Source organism: Phalacrocorax carbo, chromosome 9, assembly GCF_963921805.1.
Source record: "Phalacrocorax carbo chromosome 9, bPhaCar2.1, whole genome shotgun sequence".
Classification (NCBI taxonomy): Eukaryota; Metazoa; Chordata; class Aves; order Suliformes; family Phalacrocoracidae; genus Phalacrocorax; species Phalacrocorax carbo.
This window is the reverse complement of record NC_087521.1, coordinates 25,180,759-25,200,659: the sequence shown is the minus strand read 5'-3', so window position 1 is coordinate 25,200,659 and position 19,901 is coordinate 25,180,759. Positions and strand designations below refer to the sequence as shown.

Genomic DNA, 19,901 nt, shown 5'->3' with positions numbered 1-19,901 from the left:
GAAGAAAAGTTGCAGCCTGAAGCACGAATACAGACGTTACTCATTAAATGCAGTATGGGTATTACGTGTAAAGAGCACACACTGGATGGTGCTAAATCTTACACAAACTCCCCCCAGCCCTTGCCTTGGTTGGGAAGATCACTTCCTGTGCCAGCAGAAAACACAATGAATCCTTTACCACAATCTGATCAGACAAGCCAGCTTTTTAGAACATATATATTTGCAAATGTTTCAAGACCCTAAGCAGCAGCGACAGCCCAAATACACTAACAACATAAAGGGGAGAGAGGCTGTGTATAAGTCCAACACTCCCTGATGATTTTGTAATCCTATTCTTATAGGATATAAAACAAAGCTGTTGGTCATCCAGCTTTGTGCTGAAATGTCTGTGCTTCTTATGCTGTCCATCAAAGGAGACAGTGCTCAGCCCTTGTTTGTGGATGTTGTGTTACAAAAAAACAAACTACTCTGCTGAACAGAGTGGCACAACCTATTTTTTGTTTGTATAATGACCTGTAAATCTCAGTACAGCCTCATACGTTACAAACACCACCATGTTCACAGGAAAGGCACGAATGCAGTTCAAACCCAGTCCTTTGAAAAGCACTTTTGCACCCTCCTTTCTCACACTCTCTCTCGCACAGTGGATGAGGCCTTTGTACTTGTGCTGGTCCAATTCATCTGTTTGCATCCGTGATTTGATGACATCCATGGGAGTAGCTAATCCCCAGGCCAGGACTCCAGCAAAACCACCAGAAAGCAGCACAACAAGGAAACCTGCAGGAGTGAAGGGGGAGCAGGTAACTCGAGCCTTGCACTGGTACAGCTACAAGCATCTCAGATTTGTTAACTAAGTGGGTTAGCTTTCATGTGTTTCAGCTGTTATTTTGTCCAGCTCTTGCAGTTCGGTTTTCAGTGATCCCACACAAACCGTGCAGCATCTCGATTTCACAGCATACTCATTTTTGCGTACATCACACTGGCTCATGCAGAGGCAGCATCTATTTTAACACCACACGCTCAAGATGTGATGCAGTCTGAGAGCACTCACAACATCTTCGGCTGGCTCAACTTATTTTTATAGTTCTCAGGAAGATGCTTTTTGTGGAATGTCACCTATTTGGCCTTTTCTCAAAGTGGATAGTTGCTTTTTGGAGTCAAACCAACAATGGGGAAACTTAAGTGTCTTTACATTCTGCATTTGGACTTTATTTTTGAGCTCTGGACTGACCCTGATCTGTGCTCCATGATAGCTCCAGCGAGGACCATCCATGTTTCATTTCTAGTTACATATCCCGTTTCTGCGTTAGGAGGATTTCATCACTGCATAGCAGGCACCACAGCATTCCCGCAGGGAAAGGAGTAGCTGCTGAGGGACAAGGTTGTGCCTGCAAAGCCCTTGCACGCGGGCTGCTGGTGCCTGTGCCAGGAGGGCACAAATGGCCCCATGATGCCAGGAAGCAAACACACAGCAACCCCACAAAAGGACCGGATCTGGGTGGGGTTTTATAGGTACTGGCTGATGTTTGCTGAGAGCCTGGTTTCCCTATTAGCGTGGTAGTAAATAAGCTGTTTTTGTAGATAATGCCAGCCACTTTCCGATACCTACCTGGTTTATTTTTCCCAGCTGGTGTGAGCCAGTCACAGAGAGCGGAATAGGTAAGGAAATAGATTGCAGAAGAGGCGCAATCCCTGCAAAGCAATGCAGAGCAGCCCTTGTAGAGACCCCCAAAACCTTCCTCCTTGGCGATCAGCTTCAGACAGTGGAGAGATCCTCGGTACTTTGGCTTGGAAACAGGCTGGGGAGATGTGACAGAAGGATGTGGCTTCCTCTGAGTCTGCATGCGAACTTTAGCCACTTCACTAGGGGTCATCAACACAACCTGGAACATTAAAGGATGGTATTTTAGCCCTTCACATTTAAACAGTGTTTAGATCCCCCTCCTGCACATTCCTTGTCTCCAACCTTTACGTATCCTGGGATCATGCACTTTTGCCAGGCAGCATCACTTGTCAGGGATGCCCAGTTGAGTTTTGAGTCCTGACAAGGCAACGTAGTCTATTGACCATTTCTACAGCAATACCAAACAGCTCCGCAAGCAGTCGCTCCCTGGACCCTTTCACCATCCATACCAGGTGTGAGCTAATTTTTCTGGGCAATGGGCTGCTCCTGCTGCCCGTCACCCCACAATCACCAACCCTGCCTCAAAAGCTGTGGGTGATGAAATGCCTTTTTGTCCTTTTTCAACACCTTGGTACATAAGGCAACCCTTGGCCACACTGACCTGCAGCCAGCCAACCCTCTCCCATCTCTATCTCCACCAAAACACCAGCCTGTGCTTTACACGCTGAATTACGTCTTTCTTACATAAACACACCGTCAGAGCCACTTGGAAAGCTTGCTGCCCAGGTTGTTTTTCTTCCTTTTTTCTGCGTTTCTTGCCAAGGTCCACGTCATTCCTAACAGCACGTTCTTAGGTGTTTTGGCCCTCTAAATGAAATCCAGCACGAGCTGCCCAGCAGGACTTGGCCATGCTGTGGACCCTACCAGAGAGGGGGCAGCATAGGCAGAGCGTGACCTGCCCTGCAAAAACAAACCCGCCAGGCTGTTGCAAGCTCCCCTGTGGGCTCCCAGACAGAAAACACTCACTGCTTTTCCAGCCTCCTCTGTCTGTGAACAAGACCTCTTGTTGCGCTTTCCCTTTCAGCTGTTTACCTACCCGGACAGCACCAGCAGCACCACCGGCAAGGGCAACATCCAGCTTGGACGGCTTCGCATCTGCAGCCCCGTATCGCAGCTTGCAGATGGCACAAAGGAAGTTTTTGTACGTGCCAAATGAAACAGAAGAAATCACCGATACCGTGAGGACAGATGCAGACACGCCTCTGTAAAATCCCCAGACCTAGTTGGGAAGAGAAGCAAGAGAACACTTTGAAGAGGGAATGGCATGGGAAAACACTGGCCATACACTGCTGAGCCAAAACTTACTCCCATCTTACAGCTCATCGACAAAGCTAAACTTCATCCTGACCCTTCTCCCAACAAATGGTTCTATGTAACTGCTGCCCGTCCTCCCCAGACTGAGAGAGGCAGCTCTGCTTCTCTGAAACAAGGCATCTGTAACTGTATCAGCAATTCTGATGAGAGTTACCTACGTTTTCTGTCCTGTATGTTTCCTGAATGCAGTGCCAAATCCCATTGTAATGCTTCTGGGTCTGAATTCTCACCTAGGAATACAGGGGCAACTTTAAAATGCAGGCATCAGATTACGGGGGGGGGAAGCAAATGCCATAGCAGCACACTAGTTAATTAACCAAAAATTGCATCCCCAAACAATTTACCCTTTTTTTAAGAGAAATACAACGCAACCCAATAAAGTGAAGTATGCTGATGTAACAAAGACGAAAGCACTATCATGGGACTAGTTTTTTAAAAAGGGGAGGAAAAAGCAAAAGGGCCTGTTTGTTTTCAGTCTGTAGTCAAGAGATAAAGCTCCAGCCCGTACCTTGACTGTGTCCAGCGGATAACCCACTGCTGTGCTTAGACCACCTGAAACAGAGAGTGTATTGCAGATGGTTAACAGCACACATTGCGACACACCATTTTCCCCCATTGTGGCAAGTAATTAGGGGAAAGGCAGAAAAATGCAGCTTCAGAGCTCTGCTGTTCTTGGCACCAGACTTCTCTCAAGCTCCAGCAATAACATTTGAGCCAAGAATGACAGAGCAAAATGCGCAGATTTCTCTGCATGACCAAGGCACGCTCAGAGGAGGAATCTGAGTGTCAGGGGAAACTTATCAGGAGGAATAACACCGCAGTGAAATCTGGGATGGGGAAACACAGAAAACACTGCTGCAAGAGAAGCTCTGTGCACACCACCGGCCCTGTGGGCTTTGAGCACCCCTCTTTCAGGGAGACTCGGACTGTTTCTGTTCCCCTTGTAGCTTAGGCAGTACAGCATCTTTGGCCTGTGACCAAGCACCCTCTCATGAGGTGCAGAGCATCCCCACTCACACGAGGGGCCCATGGAGCAATTTGGGCTCTCCATGCTTGACCTGGAAATATTAAGGAATAAAACAACTCCTTGAGCAAGTCCAGCAGAGAGCTACCAAGATGATCAGGGGACTGGAGCACCTCCCTTATGAGGAAAGGCTGAGTGACCTGGGTTTGTTTAGCCTGGAGAAGAGAAGACTGAGGGGGGATTACATAAATACCTATAAATATCTAAAGGGTGGGTGTCAGGATGATGGGACTGGGCTCTTTTCAATTACAGGACAAAGGGCAATGGGCACAAGGTGGAACACAGGAAGTTCCACCTCAATATGAGAAAACACTTCTTTCCTGTGCAGGTGCCAGAGCAGTGGCACAGGCTGCCCAGGGAGAGTGTGGAGTCTCCTTCCCTGGAGACATTCAAAACCTGCCTGGACGTGGTCCTGTGCCCCCTGCTCTGGGTGTCCCTGCTCAAGCAGGGGAGTTGGACGAGATGATCTCCAGAGGTCCCTTCCAACCCCTGCCATTCCATGATTCTGTGATTCTGAAAAGCAGCAGCCACAAGGACGTGAATAAAAGAGGAGCGGTCTTCAGGCATTACAGGTTCTCAGCAATCTGCCCTCTTCCTTCATGAAGGCAGGAGAGGTACTGCTGCTGCCTTCTGCACACCAGGGACTGGACATATCTTGGCTGCACTTTACAAAGCACATCTACAGCCCTGGGTGGGGAGTTCGGGTCCACAGCACCATGCTGGACTAAGGTTCTGAAGTGCGTCTCCTACGTGCACTGAACACTGCTGCAAAAAGCAGAGCAAGGAGCAAAAGCATAGGTTGTTTGGAGCCCTGGCAGGCCGGTGTGACACCGGGGCCAGAGGGCACGTACAGGCGCAGCACGACAGGCAGCACAGCTCTGCAGTGAGACCACCCACCCTCTGCTGCTCAGGGCTCAACAGGATTAAGGGGCAGTGAGGGATTAGCGCCGGGCATGCACAAAGCCAGTGTGCTCAGCAGCACACCCCGCACACCAGCTGACCACCACTCCCCGCCTGCGGCAGTGACAGCATGCCCAGAGTGCTGGGGGGGTTTGTCAATCCTCTGTTGACACCCAGGCTCATTTCAAGACCCTAAAATAGCAGCTGGAGCTGGAAACACATTAATCCTGTGAGACAAAGTTACTGCCTTAGTGGCAGATAAGGAGAGCAACAGCACTCCAACATGGACTTCTCTTGGTTGCAGTAACAAAGAGTAACACAGATCACGCACCGACCCTGCCTTTACTTCCACTGCATTTCTCAACTCTGATCTAAAGGCATCTGTTGGCAGATACAACAGATGATAAACGGACTGACCAGCTAACTTCCTCCAAGTACTTCAACTGCCAAGTTATCTGAGAGGCAATCAGGATGGGGGATGATGGAGCTGTATCCATGCAAGTTATATAGACAGAGATTGAGTTCATAAAAGCGCAGGATGAGCCCTTCAGGGAGCCAGGCAGTCATGGCTCACGGGTCAGAAACTGCCTCTCACTGAGTCCTTCTTTGAAAAAAAAAAAAAAGGTAGATACTTAAAGATGTCTTGGTTGCTGTGATTATTTAATTAAGCATGTTCACCTGTGATTACATGGCTGCTTGTGAGCTCTGGAAAGCTCTACTACGTTGGGGAATAAAGCAGCAGCTGCTGGAGTGAGTCACTGGGAGACAATCCCAAAGTGCATTATTCAGAAGAAAACAACCAACAGCATCTTGCCTGAAGAAAAATGAGATTTGTTCTGCAAAACTCTCTATCAAATCCACCACCAGATAAAGAGCAATGAAGATTAAAAATGGGCCAAGCCACTTCTGTATTCCAAATCCAAAATGAGATCAAATTGTAAGAGAGATGGCGACAGGGAATGCACAGGCAGAGTAATATGTCTTGAAGGAGCAGTGCTTCTGGTCTGAGCAGAGTAGCAACACAAAAAGTCACCCGGGGCCACTGTCTGAGATTCCCGGCCATCGGCCAGAGGCAGACTGCAAACACAGACCTTGCCAGCCAGGAAAGAGCAGCACATAAGTCAACGTCAGCATGACTGTGCTGACCTCAGAGGTGAGGTCACCTGGCCCAAGAACCTGTCCCAGACAGGAGGATTTGTCATTGCATTGGTTTCAGACTTCCTGAACCTTAGAGGCAGCAGATGCGGGCTGACCAAATGCTGGCAATGGGGGGTCACCATGTGCCTCACACACCTAAGCCCTGGTTTGCTCCACCAGCTCAGGAAGGTAGGAGTCTTGGCTCATGCACATCAGGTACCAAGGCTGATTTGGGTCAGCATTAGATAAGAAGTGTCCTCCCTTCTGGAGAAATTGGCCAGATCATGCATTAAGATGCAGAGACAGAACCAAAATAAACCTGCAGAATAAAGCAGGTTTGCCCCAAACAAGCCTATTTCCCATTACTTTGCCGTTCTAGGGCCCACCTTGGTGCCAGCAAGGACCAAACATCTCCACTTGGGAGGAGACCATAAAGGTAAATTCTTCACTGTTCCCACCAAAGTGGAGATGTGAGCAGTCCAAATCTCCAAACTACCACAGTCCGCTATGAGCTGCACTCCTTAAGAGTCAAAGCACTCCAAGCAGTTACGTTTTCAGAGCTGAGGAGCTCAGCCAAGTCCATCAAAGGCTGAGGAAGAAAGGCTCTGCACAGTGTCATGCAATATAAATAGCCTGGGACAAAGATAGCATGACCCACACATGCCCTGTTTGCACAGCAGAATTGAACATGGCCAGCAATGTATAGCGTGCATACAGGAGAGGGATCCTGTGGGACTTCTGCTGCATAACACTGCACCAGCTGTGATGAAAATAAATGGCAAAACTAGATGAATTATCTTTGTTGGGTTGTAATGAACCATTTTTTATGCCTACTTTATCTGAGGTGTTCTCGGATATTGTGCACAGGTTGCAGCATCCCCTACACGCACACACTGCGTACAGGTACAAAACTGTCACAGTACTCTCAGTCTCTTCATGGGTCAGGCCACTTTGACCACTCAATTCAAATAAGGAGTGATCCTGGCAGCGTGGCACCGCAACAGCAATCAGCAGAGAGCGAGCGCAGCCATACAGAGCCCACTGGGCTGCAACAGCTCCAATCTGTTGGCAAATGCCTGGCTGAGAGACCCAGGGAGAAGCAGGGATTGTGGTCCATGTGCTGGATGGGTAGACAGCAACTTCCAAAGACTTTTACTTTGTGAAGAGATAGGAACGCAAGAAGCGCCCCGTATCCTAAACAAGCTGAACTCCTTCCAGTAACGTGACCCTGGCAGAGGCCAGCAGGAGCTGCTTTAGCTGTAAGGACAAGGAGACAGCATGTTCCCTCCACAGGTGGACTATTTTGTCTCCCCTTGGACTGCATGTGACTGGTGTGTAACCTTGCAGCAAGATGTGGAGAAGCTCGGGCACGCTGCAGACCCTGCTGCTCTATCATTACTGGCTGAACCACAGCTTCCCCTTCCCAAACCTAGGGAAGGCTATATCCTCTGCACGAGCCAGAAAGAATGTATCAATCCATACTGAGCTCCCAAGAAAACACACAGCCATCTGGGTCTCTGGCTGCAGGGAGTGCCACCAGCTTGCACTGGAACCAGGTGGCAGTAGAGGGAACAGCTGTGTATGGTGTGATCAGGTGGACTATCTACGTGGCCTGGTGGCAGAGCTAAGAGAGGAAGTAAAGAGGCTAAGGAGCATCTGGGAATCTAAGCAAGAGACAGGCTGGTGGAATCACACTCTAACCTCCCAGAAAACTGAACAGGGACAGCCACCAGGAAAAGCCTGCGGATCCAGTATCATCCCCCCACCAGGATGTAGGCAGGGTCTTAAAGGGAAGCAGCGAGTGGAAACAAGTTCACAATCGGGGCAGCAAGCGAACCCTTTCCTTGTCCACCACACCTCCCCAGGTGCCTCTGTACAACAGGTATGAGGCTGTAGATGTGGAGGACCACTCAGTGGACAGTGTGGGTGTCAATCCATCTACACCAGAGGAGTCACCAAGACCAAAAAGACCTACCCACCCTATTACTACCACCTTCTGAAGGAAGAAAAGACAGGACATAGCTGCAGGAGACTCCCTCTTGAGGGGAACAGAGGGTCCAATATACCGGCCTGACCTTCCTCATAGGGAAGTCTGCTGCTTCCCAGAAGCCTGGGTTAGAGATATCTCTAGGAAATTTCCTAGCCTGATACAGCCTTCAGACTACTACCTGTTACTGCTTTTCCACGTGGGTGGTGATGAAGTTGCAGTACATAGGCCAAGGGTGATTAAAAGAGACTTCAGGGCCTTGGGATGGTTAGTGAGGGAATCTGGGGCACAGGTTATTTTTTTCTCGCTCCTTCCAGTTGTGGGCAGTGACACTGGATGGAACAGGCAGACCCTATCTATTAATACATGGCTTTGCAGCTAGTGTCACCATCACAGCTTTGGGTTTTTTGACAATGGGATGGCCTACACAGCACCAGGCTTGCTGGTGTCAAATGGGAGCCACCTTTCCAAAGGGGAAAGAGGGTCTTTGCTCAGGAGCTTGCAGGGCTCATTGACAGGGCTTTAAACTAGAGGCAAAGGGGGTGGGGGAACATATCGAGCTTGCCTGTGACAAGCTGTGGGATGATACACAATGGTTAGAGGGACCGGCTGCTAGTATGAGCCCTCAACCTGTTGCCCAGAGGCATACTGGGGAGATGGAAGCACAGTCGAGGTCTTGTGGAGGTGACCTGAGGTCTCCTGAGGTAGCAGGAGCCAACAAGGAAACTTCCATGAAGCACCTCAAGGGGAAAAAGGGGTGTTCCACTAAGAAGGTTACATAGCCCACAGCCCAGATGAAATGGCTCTACACAAACACCCACAGCATGGGAAACAAACAGGAGTTGGAAGCTACCATTCTGCTAGAAAGCTATGACCTGATTGCCATTACAGAACCTTGGTGGAACGAATCCCATCCCTGGAATGTGGCTATTGATGGCTACAGGCTGTTCAGAAGGGACAGGCAAGGAAGGAAGGGCAGAGGTGTTGCCCTCTACATCAAGAAATTGATACAGTATGAAGAGCTGTTACTGAAGAATAACCACAAGCAGGTCGAAAGCTTATGGATAGGAATCAGACACAGAGGCAACAAAGGGAACCTTGTGGTTGGTGTCTACTACAGGACACCTAATCAAGGGAAGCCTACTGATGAAGCTTTCTTCCTCCAGCTCCAGGAGGCTTCATGCTCGCAGGTTCTCATCCTACTGGGGGACTTCAACCACCCTGACATCTGCTGGAAAAGTAGCATGGCGAGCTGTAGGCAATCCAGGAGATTCCTAGAATACATTGAGGATAACTTCCTAAGCCGGGTAATAGACACCCCTACCCAAGGGGATGCAATAATGGACCTGATGATCACCAATGCAAGTGAGCTTACCAGTGACGTCGAGACTGGAGGCAGCTTGGGCTGTGGTGATCACATATTGGTGTAGTTCACACTCCTGAGGGATATGGGAAAAGCAAGGAGTATACTCAGGACCCTAAAGTTTAGGAAAGCAAACTTCCAGGTCTTCAGGAAGTTAGTCAGAAGGACTAATGGGTACATCAGAAGGTAAACAGTCCTCGGGGACAAGGAAACAGAGCAGAGCTGGCAGATCTTTAAGGATGCATTCCATAGAGCACAGAGGTCTCAGTCACCAGGTGTAAGAAATCAGGCAAGGAAGTGGAGACCAGCATGGCTGAGTCAAGACATGCTGGTCAAACTAAAGAGCAAGAGGGAACTGCACAGGCAGCAGAAGGCAGGGACAGGTATCCTGGGAAGAGTATAAGGATGCTGCCCTGTTGTGTAGGAATGGGGTCAGGAGGGCCAAGGTGCAGTTGGAGCTGAATTTGGCAAGGGAAGCAAAGAATAACAAGAAGGGCTTCTACAGGTACGTCAACCAGAAAAGGAAGGTTGAAGAAAGCATAGCCCCCAGATGAACAAGAATGGTAACCTAGTATCAACAGACAAGAAGGCTGAGGTACCCAACAACCTTTTTTTGCCTCAGTCTTCACCGGTAACCTCTCTCCTCACCCCTACTAAGTCTGTGGACCACAAGATGGTGACCAGGGGAGTAAAGCCCCTCCCACCATAAGGAAAGATCGAGTTTGTGACCATCTGAGGAACCTGAACATACACAAGCCTATGGGACCTAATGAGACGCATCTCAGAGTCCTGAGGGAATTGGCTGATGTAGTTGACAAGAATCTCTCCATGAGATTTGAAAAGTCATGGCAGTCAGGTGAAGTCTCCGGGGACTGGAAGAAAGGAAATATTGTGCCCATCTTTAAAAAGGGTAGAAAGAAGGACCCAGGGAACTACTGACCTGTCAGCCTCACCTCTGTGCCTGGGAAGATCATGGAATAGATCCTCCTAGAAGCTATGTTAAAACACATGGAGGAGAGGGAGGTGATGCAAGGGAGCCAGCATGGCTTCACCAAGGGCATGTCCTGCCTGACCAACCTAGTGGCTTTCTGTGATGGAGTGACTACATCAGTGGACAAGGGAAGAGCTATGGATGTCATCTGTCTGGATTTTGTAAAGCCTTCAAGACAGTCCCTCACAGCATCCTTCTCTCTAAACTGGGAAGATACAGATTTAAGGGGTGGACTGTTCAGTAGATAAGGAATTGGTTGGATGGTCACATCCAGAGGGTAGTGCTCAATGGCTTGATGTTCAGATGGAGACCAGTGACAGGTGGTGACCCTCAGGGGTCCTTACTGGGACCAGTGCTGTTTAATATCTTCATCAATGACATAGACAGTGGGATCAAGTGCACCCTCAGCAAGTTTGCAGATGACATCAAGCTGAGCGGTGCAGTTGACATGCCAGAAGGACAGGATGTCATCCAAAGAGACCTGGACAAGTTGGAGAGGAGGGCCTGTGAGAACCTCATGAGGTTCAGCAAGGCCAAGTGCAAGGTCCTGCACATGGCTTGGGCAACCCCTGATATCAATACAGGCTGCAAGATGAAGAGATTGAGAGCAGCCCTGCAGAGAAGAACTTGGGGGTATTGATGGATGAAAAGCTGGACATGAGCCAACAATGTGCGCTCGCAGCCCAGAAGGCCAACCGTATCCTGGGCTGCATCAAAAGAAGTGTGGCCAGCAGGTCAAGGGAGGCGATTCTGTTCCTCTACTCCACTCTGGGGAGACCCCACCTGGAGTGCTGCATCCAGCTCTGGAGCCCTCAGCACAGGAAGGACATGGGCCTGTTGTAGTGGGTCCAGAGGAGAGCCACAAAAATGATCAGAGGGATGGAACACCTCTCCTGTGAATACAGGCTGAGAGAGTTGGGGTTGTTCAGCCTGGAGAAGAGAATGCCACAGGGACACCTTATTGCGGCCTTTCAGTACTTAAAGGGGGACTACAGGAAAGAAGGGGACAATATTTTTAGCAAGGCCTGTTGTGACAGGACAAGGGGCAATGGTTTTAAACCAAAGGCAGGTAGATTTAGACTAGATATAAGGAAGAAATTTTTTACAGCGAGGGTGGTGAAGCACTGGAACAGGTTGCCCAGAGAGGTGGTAGATGCCCCATCCCTGGAAACATTCAAGGTCAGGTTGGACAGGGCTCTGGGCAACCTGCTCTAGTTGAGGATGTCCCTGCTCACTGCAGGGGGGGCTGGACTACATAACCTCTAAAGGTCCCTTCCAACCTGAACCATTCTATGAATCTATGAAATCTTTATGCCTCACACAAGAGTCAAGTCATCTCCTAGTCATCAATAGCCACCCCTGCCATGGCTGCGGCTGTAGCAGGGCTAGAAATCATAGAATCATAGAATTGTTAAGGTTGGAAAAGACCCTTAAGATCATCGAGTCCAACCGCTAACCTATCACTGCCAAGTCCACCACTAAACCATATCCTCAAGCACCACATCTACCCTTCTTTTAAATACTTCCAGGGATGGCAACTCAACCACCTCCCTGGGCAGCCTGTTCCATTGTTTTACAACCCTTACGGTGAAGAATTTTTTTCTAATGTCCAACCCAAACTTCCCCTGACGCAGCTTGAGGCCATTTCCTCTCGTCCTCTCGCTTGTTACTAGGGAGAAGAGACTGACCCCTACCTCACTACAACCTCCTTTCATGTAGTTGTAGAGAGCGATAAGGTCTCCCCTCAGCCTCCTCTTCTCCAGGCTAAACCCCCCCAGCTCCCTCAGCTGCTCCTCATAAGTCTTGTTCTCCAGACCCTTCACCAGCTTCATTGCCCTTCTTTGGACACACTCCAGCACCTCGATGTCCTTCCTGTAGTGAGGGGCCCAAAACTGAACACAGTACTCAAGGTGGGGCCTCACCAGTGCCGAGTACAGGGGCACAATCACCTCCCTGCTCGTGCTGGCCACACTATTCCTGATACAAGCCAGGATGCTGTTGACCTTCTTGGCCGCCTGAGCACACTGCTGGCTCATGTTCAGCTGGCTGTCAACCAACACCCCCAGGTCCTTTTCCTCCAGACAGCTCTTCAGCCACTCCTCCCCAAGCCTGTAGCGTTGCATGGGGTTGTTGTGACCCAAGTGCAGGACCCGGCACTTGGCCTTGTTGAATCTCATACCATTGGCTCCGGCCCAACGATCCAGCCTGTCCAGGTCCCTGTGTAGGGCCTTCCTGCCCTCCAGCAGATTGACACTTCCACCCAGCTTGGTGTCATCTGCAAACTTACTGAGGGTGCACTCAATCCCCTCATCCAGATCACCAATAAGATATTGAACAGGACTGGCCCCAACACTGAGCCCTGGGGAACACCGCTCATGACTGGCCGCCAACCGGATTTGACTCCATTCACCACCACTCCCTGGGCTCGGCCGTCCAGCCAGTTTTTAACCCAGAGCAGAGTGCACTTGTCCAAGCCGTGAGCAGCCAGCTTCTCCAGGAGAATGCTGTGGGAGACAGTGTCAAAGACCTTACTAAAGTCCAAGTAGACAACGTCCACAGCCTTCCCCTCACCCACTAAGGGGGTCACCTTATCATAGAAGGAGACCAGGTTATTGAGGCAGGACCTCCTTTTCATAAACCCATGCTGGCTAAGCCTGATCCCCTGGTTGTCCCGCACATGAAGCGTAATGGCATTTAAGATGATCTGTTCCATGACCTTTCCTGGCACCGAGGTCAGGCTGACAGGCCTGTAGTTCCCTGGATCCTCCTTCCGACCCTTCTTGTAGAGGGGCATCACATTCGCTAGTTTCCAGTCATCTGGGACCTCCCCGGTTGACCAGGACTGCTGATAAATGATGGAGAATGGCTTGGTGAGCTCCTCTGCCAGCTCCCTCAGTATCCTCGGGTGGATCCCATCTGGCCCCATGGACTTGTGAATATCCAAGTGAAGGAGCAGGTTGGTGACTGCCACGTCTTCAACAACTGGGACTTCGTTCTGCTTACTATCTCCATCTGCCAGCACAGGGGCCTTACAACCCTCAGGATGACCAGTCTGACTATTAAAAACTGAGGCAAAGAAAGCATTAAGTACCTCAGCCTTCTCCTCATCTTTCCTGGCAAGGTTACCTTCCAAATCCAACAAAGGAGGGAGATTCTCCCTGGCCCTCCTTTTGTCACTGATGTATTTATAAAAGCATTTTTTGTTATCTTTACTGCTGGCAGCCAGTGTAAGTTCCAACTGGGCCTTCGGCTTTCTAATCTTTTCCCTGCATAACCTCACAACATCCTTGTAGTCCTCCTGAGTCACCTGCCCTGTCTTCCAAAGGCAGTAAGCTCTCTTTTTTTCCTTGAGTTCCAGCCAGAGCTCCCTATTCAGCCAAGCCAGACTCCTCCCCCACCTGCTCGACTTACGGCACATGGGGACGGCCTGCTCCTGTGCCTTTGAGACTTCCTTCTTTAGTAACATCCAGCCTTCCTGGACTCCTTTGCCCTTCAGAACTGCCTCCCAAGGGACTCTGTTAACCAGACTCCTTAACAATCCAAAGTCAGCCCTTCTAAAGTTCAGGGTAGCGGTTTTGCTGACCCTCTTCCTTACTTCTCCAAGAATCAAAAACTCTATCATGTCATGGTTGCTGAGCCCAAGACAGCCTCCAACCACCACATCATCCACGAGGCCTTCTCTGTTCGTAAACAGCAGGTCCAGCGGGGCACCTCCCCTGGTTGGCTCGCTCACCAGCTGCGTCAGGAAGTTATCTCCCGCACGCTCCAGGAACCTCCGAGACTGCTTTCTCTCTGCTGTGTTGTATTTCCAGCAGATATCTGGTAAGTTGAAGTCTCCCAAGATAACAAGGGCTATTTCCTATGATCATGCATGGGAAAATAAGAAAATTCAGGCTGGAAGTTCTCAGAGTTTCTGGGAAAATTCAAGTTGGAAGGAATCTCAGGAGGTCTCTAGTCCAACCTCCTGCTCAGTTTTATTGGCCAGGAAGGACATCCTTACAGATGAGCTGCTTTCCACTACATCCAGCCTTATTTGGTGGTTATTGAAAGTTTCCACAGTCACTAAGCATGGTTCTCTCATGTTTTTTCCATCTGGAGTCACAGCAGGTCACTGTTTCTGAAGATGCTGAGCTTGTCCCATGGCCACAGAAGCAATAGCTCACAGGAGATGCACAATATTTGTGCAGGTGCCTGAGCCAGGCTGGATCATTACATGGGATTCAAAAGGGCAGCGACTCTGCTGTTTTTCAGAGGTGCTTAAGCCATGCTTTCTCCAAAACACTGTGAAAATAGATCAAGGTCACAAGAATGTAATTTATTAAACCGAAACTCTGTTACTATCTGTGCTCTTTGTTATTATTTTGCATGTTTTATGAACTTCAGCTGGGTTTGCAGCCTCCTTGGGAATGCAAAAGCAGCTTTAGCTCTAACAAACACAAGCCATGAAATAAACTCAGCACCAAAAACATCCCAGTTCTCACAGGAAAGCTGTCCCACCCCTGGAAGCTGTGACATGTCGGGGTAGGGACCACAGCCCTGAAGTCCTGCCCAGGTACCTCGCACATGTCTATGTGCAAGCTCCCAGCAGGGAACCGCATGCCAGAAAACAGGCCAGTCTGACAGTGAAAAGTTGTGTTATCCATTTTAGAAAAGCCCTGAGCTGGACACAGTTGACAGGGTGGAAAATCTTGCTCTCTGACACCTTGAGGTCAGCAAAGTGCATTAAAACAAAGACATTGCTGGTCCCAGCTGGAGCTCCACAGCCTACATCCTCCCAGGCTGAGCCTGTTTCCAGGGCACCCATGGGAGACCCTTGCTGCATGACTGGGCAGCACATGATGCTAGTGCCCAGACAGGGCAGCACCACACAAACCACAGCCTTGCATGGGAGCCGGGACAGAAGGCTGAGGAGAATGGCCACTTCAAAACTGTGTTTTCAACTCTCCACATTCCCTTGCAAAAGAATTTTATCCTTAAGTGGCTCAGCTCCAACTGTACCAACAAAAGCAAAGGAGTCCAAGCAGCACCCGTAATTGTTGCTGCCCCACCATTAATGTGAAGTCTCAGAGGAGTTTCAGTGAATCCCTCCAGGATGGACATCCCGCTGCCAGCCCCAGCACAGGGGTCCTATCTCCACTGGGTGCTCTGAAGTCGGCAAGGAAAGAAGAGGAGAAAGGCAAGCTGTCCTGGAGGGGTTGGTTATATCCCACTCTCCCAGGCAGGATCCTTTCTGAGCAGGGTCCCCCAGCACCTCAGGAAGACCGACACCCCAAGCAACAGGCACCTCCAGGGCTGGATGCCACTGAGAGGCCAAATCTCACCCTACTTGCACATTTTGGGTGACAAGCAATAAGGGGCTGCAGGGTAAAACTCATCACGGTCCTTCCCAGGAAAAGCACATCTGCACCAGCACCACAGGCTGCTCCTGGGGAAGGAAACTGCCAGATTTCTGCAGGTATCAAAGTGAGATCTGACATGCAGGCTTGGGCTGGGCATCTCAGCATCTGGCAGGTTTATCTGGCCTTTCTGGCAGTGATGACCCTAACGCTCTTGTCTTGGTATTTGATAATTCACTAAATCTGAAAAAAATTCAGAAAAGAAATTAGACCAGTGGCTACATTTTGTTGTTTAAAACAAAGTTGGGTTTGAGCAGTACATGCTCTAAAAATGTCTAGAATTAAATCACACTTTTATTGTTTTACTTTTTTATATACAGCTAACCTGCTTTCTCCCAGATCAAAGCCTGATACATAGCACGCCTGCACTGAAATTACCATCGCAGCTGTAAATATGTCTTAACCTAAGATAATGCAAAGGTCGTTCGCTCAGATCTTCTTCACTGCAAAAAGTCATGCCTCTACCCTCCCATCTCACAAATTGTGTCCTCAGCCCTCCAGAGCCCCGACAGGCTGCCAGACACCAGAACCCCAAGGCACCAGCCACATGAGATTTTGCTGTCCAGGCAATCCTTGCCAGTTTGCATCTGCACACAACATATTCCACTTCGTCTCTTCCTATCTGAGTTTTGCCCTGTCCTGCTGCAATTAGACTGGAGGACATTGCAGGGCAATGACCTCAGCCAACCAAATTGCACTGCTGCCTCTCCAGTAGCTCTGCGAACCTGCTCTGATGACATTTTCCATTTAATAAAGAAGAACGCACTATTAACAAGCAGCTGCTATCAAAAGACTCTCAGCTCTGTCATTAAGACCTGCCTGTTAGCCAAACAAAAAGAAAACACGGCAATCTGCTTTCAGCAGCAATCACTACTTTATGTATTTACCTCCAATGGCCCCAGCAATGAAATCCATCCAGACTGAGTCTGCTGCCTTAATCACCCTTATTAAGCGTTAAGGAGGTAGAAGAGAGGATACCGGTTCAGTCTTTCCAGAGCCCCGCAGGTCCTTCAGAGACAGTGTGACATTCAGTATGAATCACCTTCTCTTTACTCTGGGGATTGTGAGCCTTGTGGGTACTTGATGAATTTGTATGCTGGAGGCAGAGCCGGGAAGCCTGGAGCTGTTCCAGGAACACAGTGAATAAGTAATCCTGTGAAGCCCGGCAACGCTGCGCCAAATCCACTGTTCTCAGTGCCTTTCTGCTTGGAAAATCACAAGGGGCGGTGCCTCGCACAGTAATGCTGGCTATGAAGGGGCCATTCCCTGTTGTACTTATTAACCCCAGAAGACAGCCTTGTACACTTGCTTGCCAGTGGACACTATTGCCCTGGGCCATGGAGAAGCTGCATGGGTGTCTGTGTATGAGACACCCATGCCCAGCCCAGCCCAGCCCAGCCTTCCTCCTTCTGATAGAGCAGACCCCCTTCCCATCAAGGAAAATTCCTTGTGCCCTTCCCAAGAAATTTTCCTTGGCTTTCCTATCCCACACAGTTGCCCCTAAACCTCTACCCAGATCCCAACAGATTATTACCTGCTCACTGTATATAGGAATGAATCCAGAAACGAATCCAACCTTCCCTTTCAGGCTGCAGGGTAGTTTTCCTAGCCCCTGGAGGAGCTCTGCTTCTTCACTTCTTGCTCAGTCTCCCAACCCCCTTTTCAATGTCAGCTCCTTGCTGGGGTCAGCAGTGAAGCAGGAATCACTATCGCTGCTTCCTATACTCAGTGTTTTGCCCTGCAAGGGAGATGGGAGATGGGAGATGGATTTGCCGGGAGACTTGTCCAGCACTTAATTTTTTCTTCCTAATTTACACTCAGCACAGGGTGGTGATCTCAGCAGGGTAAAGAGAAAAGCACAGAGAGAGTCCTGCTGGTCAAGGGGAACCAAAAGCTCAAGAAAAATGCCATATTGCCTATTTTTGCACAACAGCCCCATACCAGAGGGCTGTGACATCTATGCGGGAGAGGTTAAGTTTTGCCCAGAGTGAACGTGGAAACCAAAGTCCTGATGCAGTGAAGGCCTTCCCAAGTCATGACCTGAATTGTACTCCTCTTGAAGAGGTTTCCCTGGGTCAGAGCCAAGGCACATTGGCAGCAAAGGGAAAAGAAAACTTCACGGCTGCTGCCCCCCTGGGTCGGCTTCAGAGAGGAGCTGAGGACTTTAGTCCCCAGTGCTGTCTCCTGCACATTTCACAAGAACATATTTCTCACTGAAGTGCATATTGTGGATGGGCTGATGTGTCAGTGACATATAGCACAGCTCAGTGTGAGGGCTTAGAGTTTCTGGGAACTGAAGATTAAAGGATTTTTAGCAACTTGCTTCCCATAATTTCTCACACGTCCTTCCCTGAACACATTCTGCACTGGAGAGGACAGTTTATTCCAGTGTAACATCATGCAAGGACAGCAAAAACTTAAAACCAGAAGTAAAATATTATCTAGAGAGATAGCAATGTAACTGCTAAAACACACTGGGTTATTCAGTAGCCTTTCCTCGTTACACCTGGTGACCATACAGGAGTTATTAACGGTTCATCAACAGTCTGTATGTGCCAAGTGCAGGGAAAGGTGCTGTTTCCACTTCTCCCACCAGCCATTCCTAGCTGCTGTCCTCGCAGGCCCCCCTCCAGCAGCGGGACCAAGTGTGGGACCTGCCGCATCCGTGACACATGGACAAGGACACAGTCCCCTGTGGAGGGGCAGCCCCAAGGCCTACAGCCTCCTGGTTCCTGCAGGGATCAGGCAACCTGCTGAGCCACTCCGGCCTGTGCTGCAGCAGTCACAGCCACCTGCAGGACCACTGCTTAGACACCATTGTTTAATATTGATTTTCTGAGAGCTGCTTCCAGTTGAAGTGAAGAAATTCATTATATTCCCATAGGAAAGTGTCACCATGTGTTGCCTCCCATCACATGGCTGGGGGTGTCATCTGGGCGGGGTGTTTCTACACATTGCAGTGACTGGTATGATATCAGCAAGAAAATAGAGACTGGCTGGCATGTCACACTGGCTGACTAAAGTGTCAGGGCTCATAAATATTCCCCATCAAATGCCACAAGACCAAGCAAAATTTCTACCTTCTTCAGCTGAGCTGAACAGCTCAAAGGGAATCTTCCTCATGAAACCTTCTGTGACTGTAAAAAAAAAAAATAACCAAACAACCCAAAAACCTTCCCTTTGCAACAGAGTATTAACCTTTTCTTTATTATTTTAACCTTTGCTCACACCAACACTTCTATCAAAATGTTAGTTTACTTTGTATAGCATAAAGCTGATTCCAGATTCAAGCATTTTGATAACCTTGTGATAATGGCTTTGGTTACTTCAGTGAGGTATACTGGGAGAAATAATGTTTTCCACTTGACTGGAATTGCTCTGCAAAGGCCATTCAGAAGGTGGCCATCTGAAAGAATAATATTTGGGGGCTTGAGTCATTTCACCTTGTCCCATGAAGGTGTCTCTGGAGATATACCAGTTCTCAGATACCAGCCTCATTAGTAATGCTTACCAGAATTAAGCACTCCAGTGCCACACGTCAACAGAGACAGCCCAAAAAATCCAGTCCAAAGAAATCTTGAATTACCAGAAAGATCTTCAAGATCAAATATAAGTCATTCCTGTCACCCTTTGATACAATGTCCAAGGACTGACAGAGATCACTGCTAGTTCAGCTTGTAAAGAAACACCATGGTCCACATCTACACAGGGATGAGCAAAAGTGCTTGGTCTCAACCCAGGTGGTCTTCTCAAAGCATGCCCTGGGAAACGACACACGAAATGCATGCTTTGAGCCAGCACAAGGGAGAGTACTCCACTAGAAATAGCTCACAAGTCCTTTCCTCCAATAGCAAATTGTTTAAGAGATATTCTTTCAAAATAGGTGAATTTCACAGGGGATTTTGAGAAAGCAGTGTGTGGAAGGTGCTGTTAGATGAAAAGACAGATCTGACAATCTGCAGATCTGAAGGAAATTATGAAACTAAGTGACAGAAAAGCAAGGAAGGCCTTAATTTTGCACAATGTGTGATGGATGAGACACTCCATTTGCTTCACAGGAAGAGGCAGCTGTCTGCCCACCCAGGCAGAGAGAACTGCTCTATGG

General features: G+C 49.1%; 1 protein-coding gene across 6 annotated transcripts; it reads right to left on the bottom strand.

Annotated features, from left to right (window-relative positions):
* Positions 1 to 202: 202 nt before the first annotated feature.
* Positions 203 to 17,012, bottom strand: SLC25A47 (solute carrier family 25 member 47). Of its 6 annotated transcripts, XM_064460772.1 has the most exons (7): positions 16,684 to 17,012; positions 13,812 to 14,681; positions 3,507 to 3,550; positions 3,157 to 3,228; positions 2,721 to 2,903; positions 1,610 to 1,883; positions 203 to 777 (listed from the first exon to the last, which is right to left on the bottom strand). In XM_064460772.1, exons 2-7 carry the CDS (start codon positions 14,020 to 14,022, stop codon positions 491 to 493), a joined length of 1,071 nt encoding a protein of 356 aa, XP_064316842.1. In that variant the 5' UTR covers positions 14,023 to 14,681; positions 16,684 to 17,012; the 3' UTR covers positions 203 to 490. The 6 variants fall into 6 exon arrangements, with proteins under 6 accessions (XP_064316842.1, XP_064316843.1, XP_064316845.1 ...); XM_064460773.1 differs by lacking the exon at positions 13,812 to 14,681 and having other exon boundaries at positions 16,684 to 17,010; XM_064460775.1 differs by lacking the exons at positions 3,157 to 3,228; positions 13,812 to 14,681 and having other exon boundaries at positions 16,684 to 17,011.
* Between the last annotated feature and the right edge of the window lie 2,889 nt (positions 17,013 to 19,901).

Bases quoted from the DNA above. Each gene is read 5' to 3' on its own strand.
- SLC25A47 (XM_064460772.1), bottom strand. From the start codon at position 14,022: ATGATAGAGTTTTTGATTCTTGGAGAAGTAAGGAAGAGGGTCAGCAAA. The intron at 3,551-13,811 runs GTAAGTCGAGCA...TCTCTGTTTCAG, and splicing joins GCAGGCCGTCCCCATGTGCC to GTGGTCTAAGCACAGCAGTG. The intron at 1,884-2,720 runs GTAGGTAAACAG...TTAATGTTCCAG, and splicing joins GTGCTGCTGGTGCTGTCCGG to GTTGTGTTGATGACCCCTAG.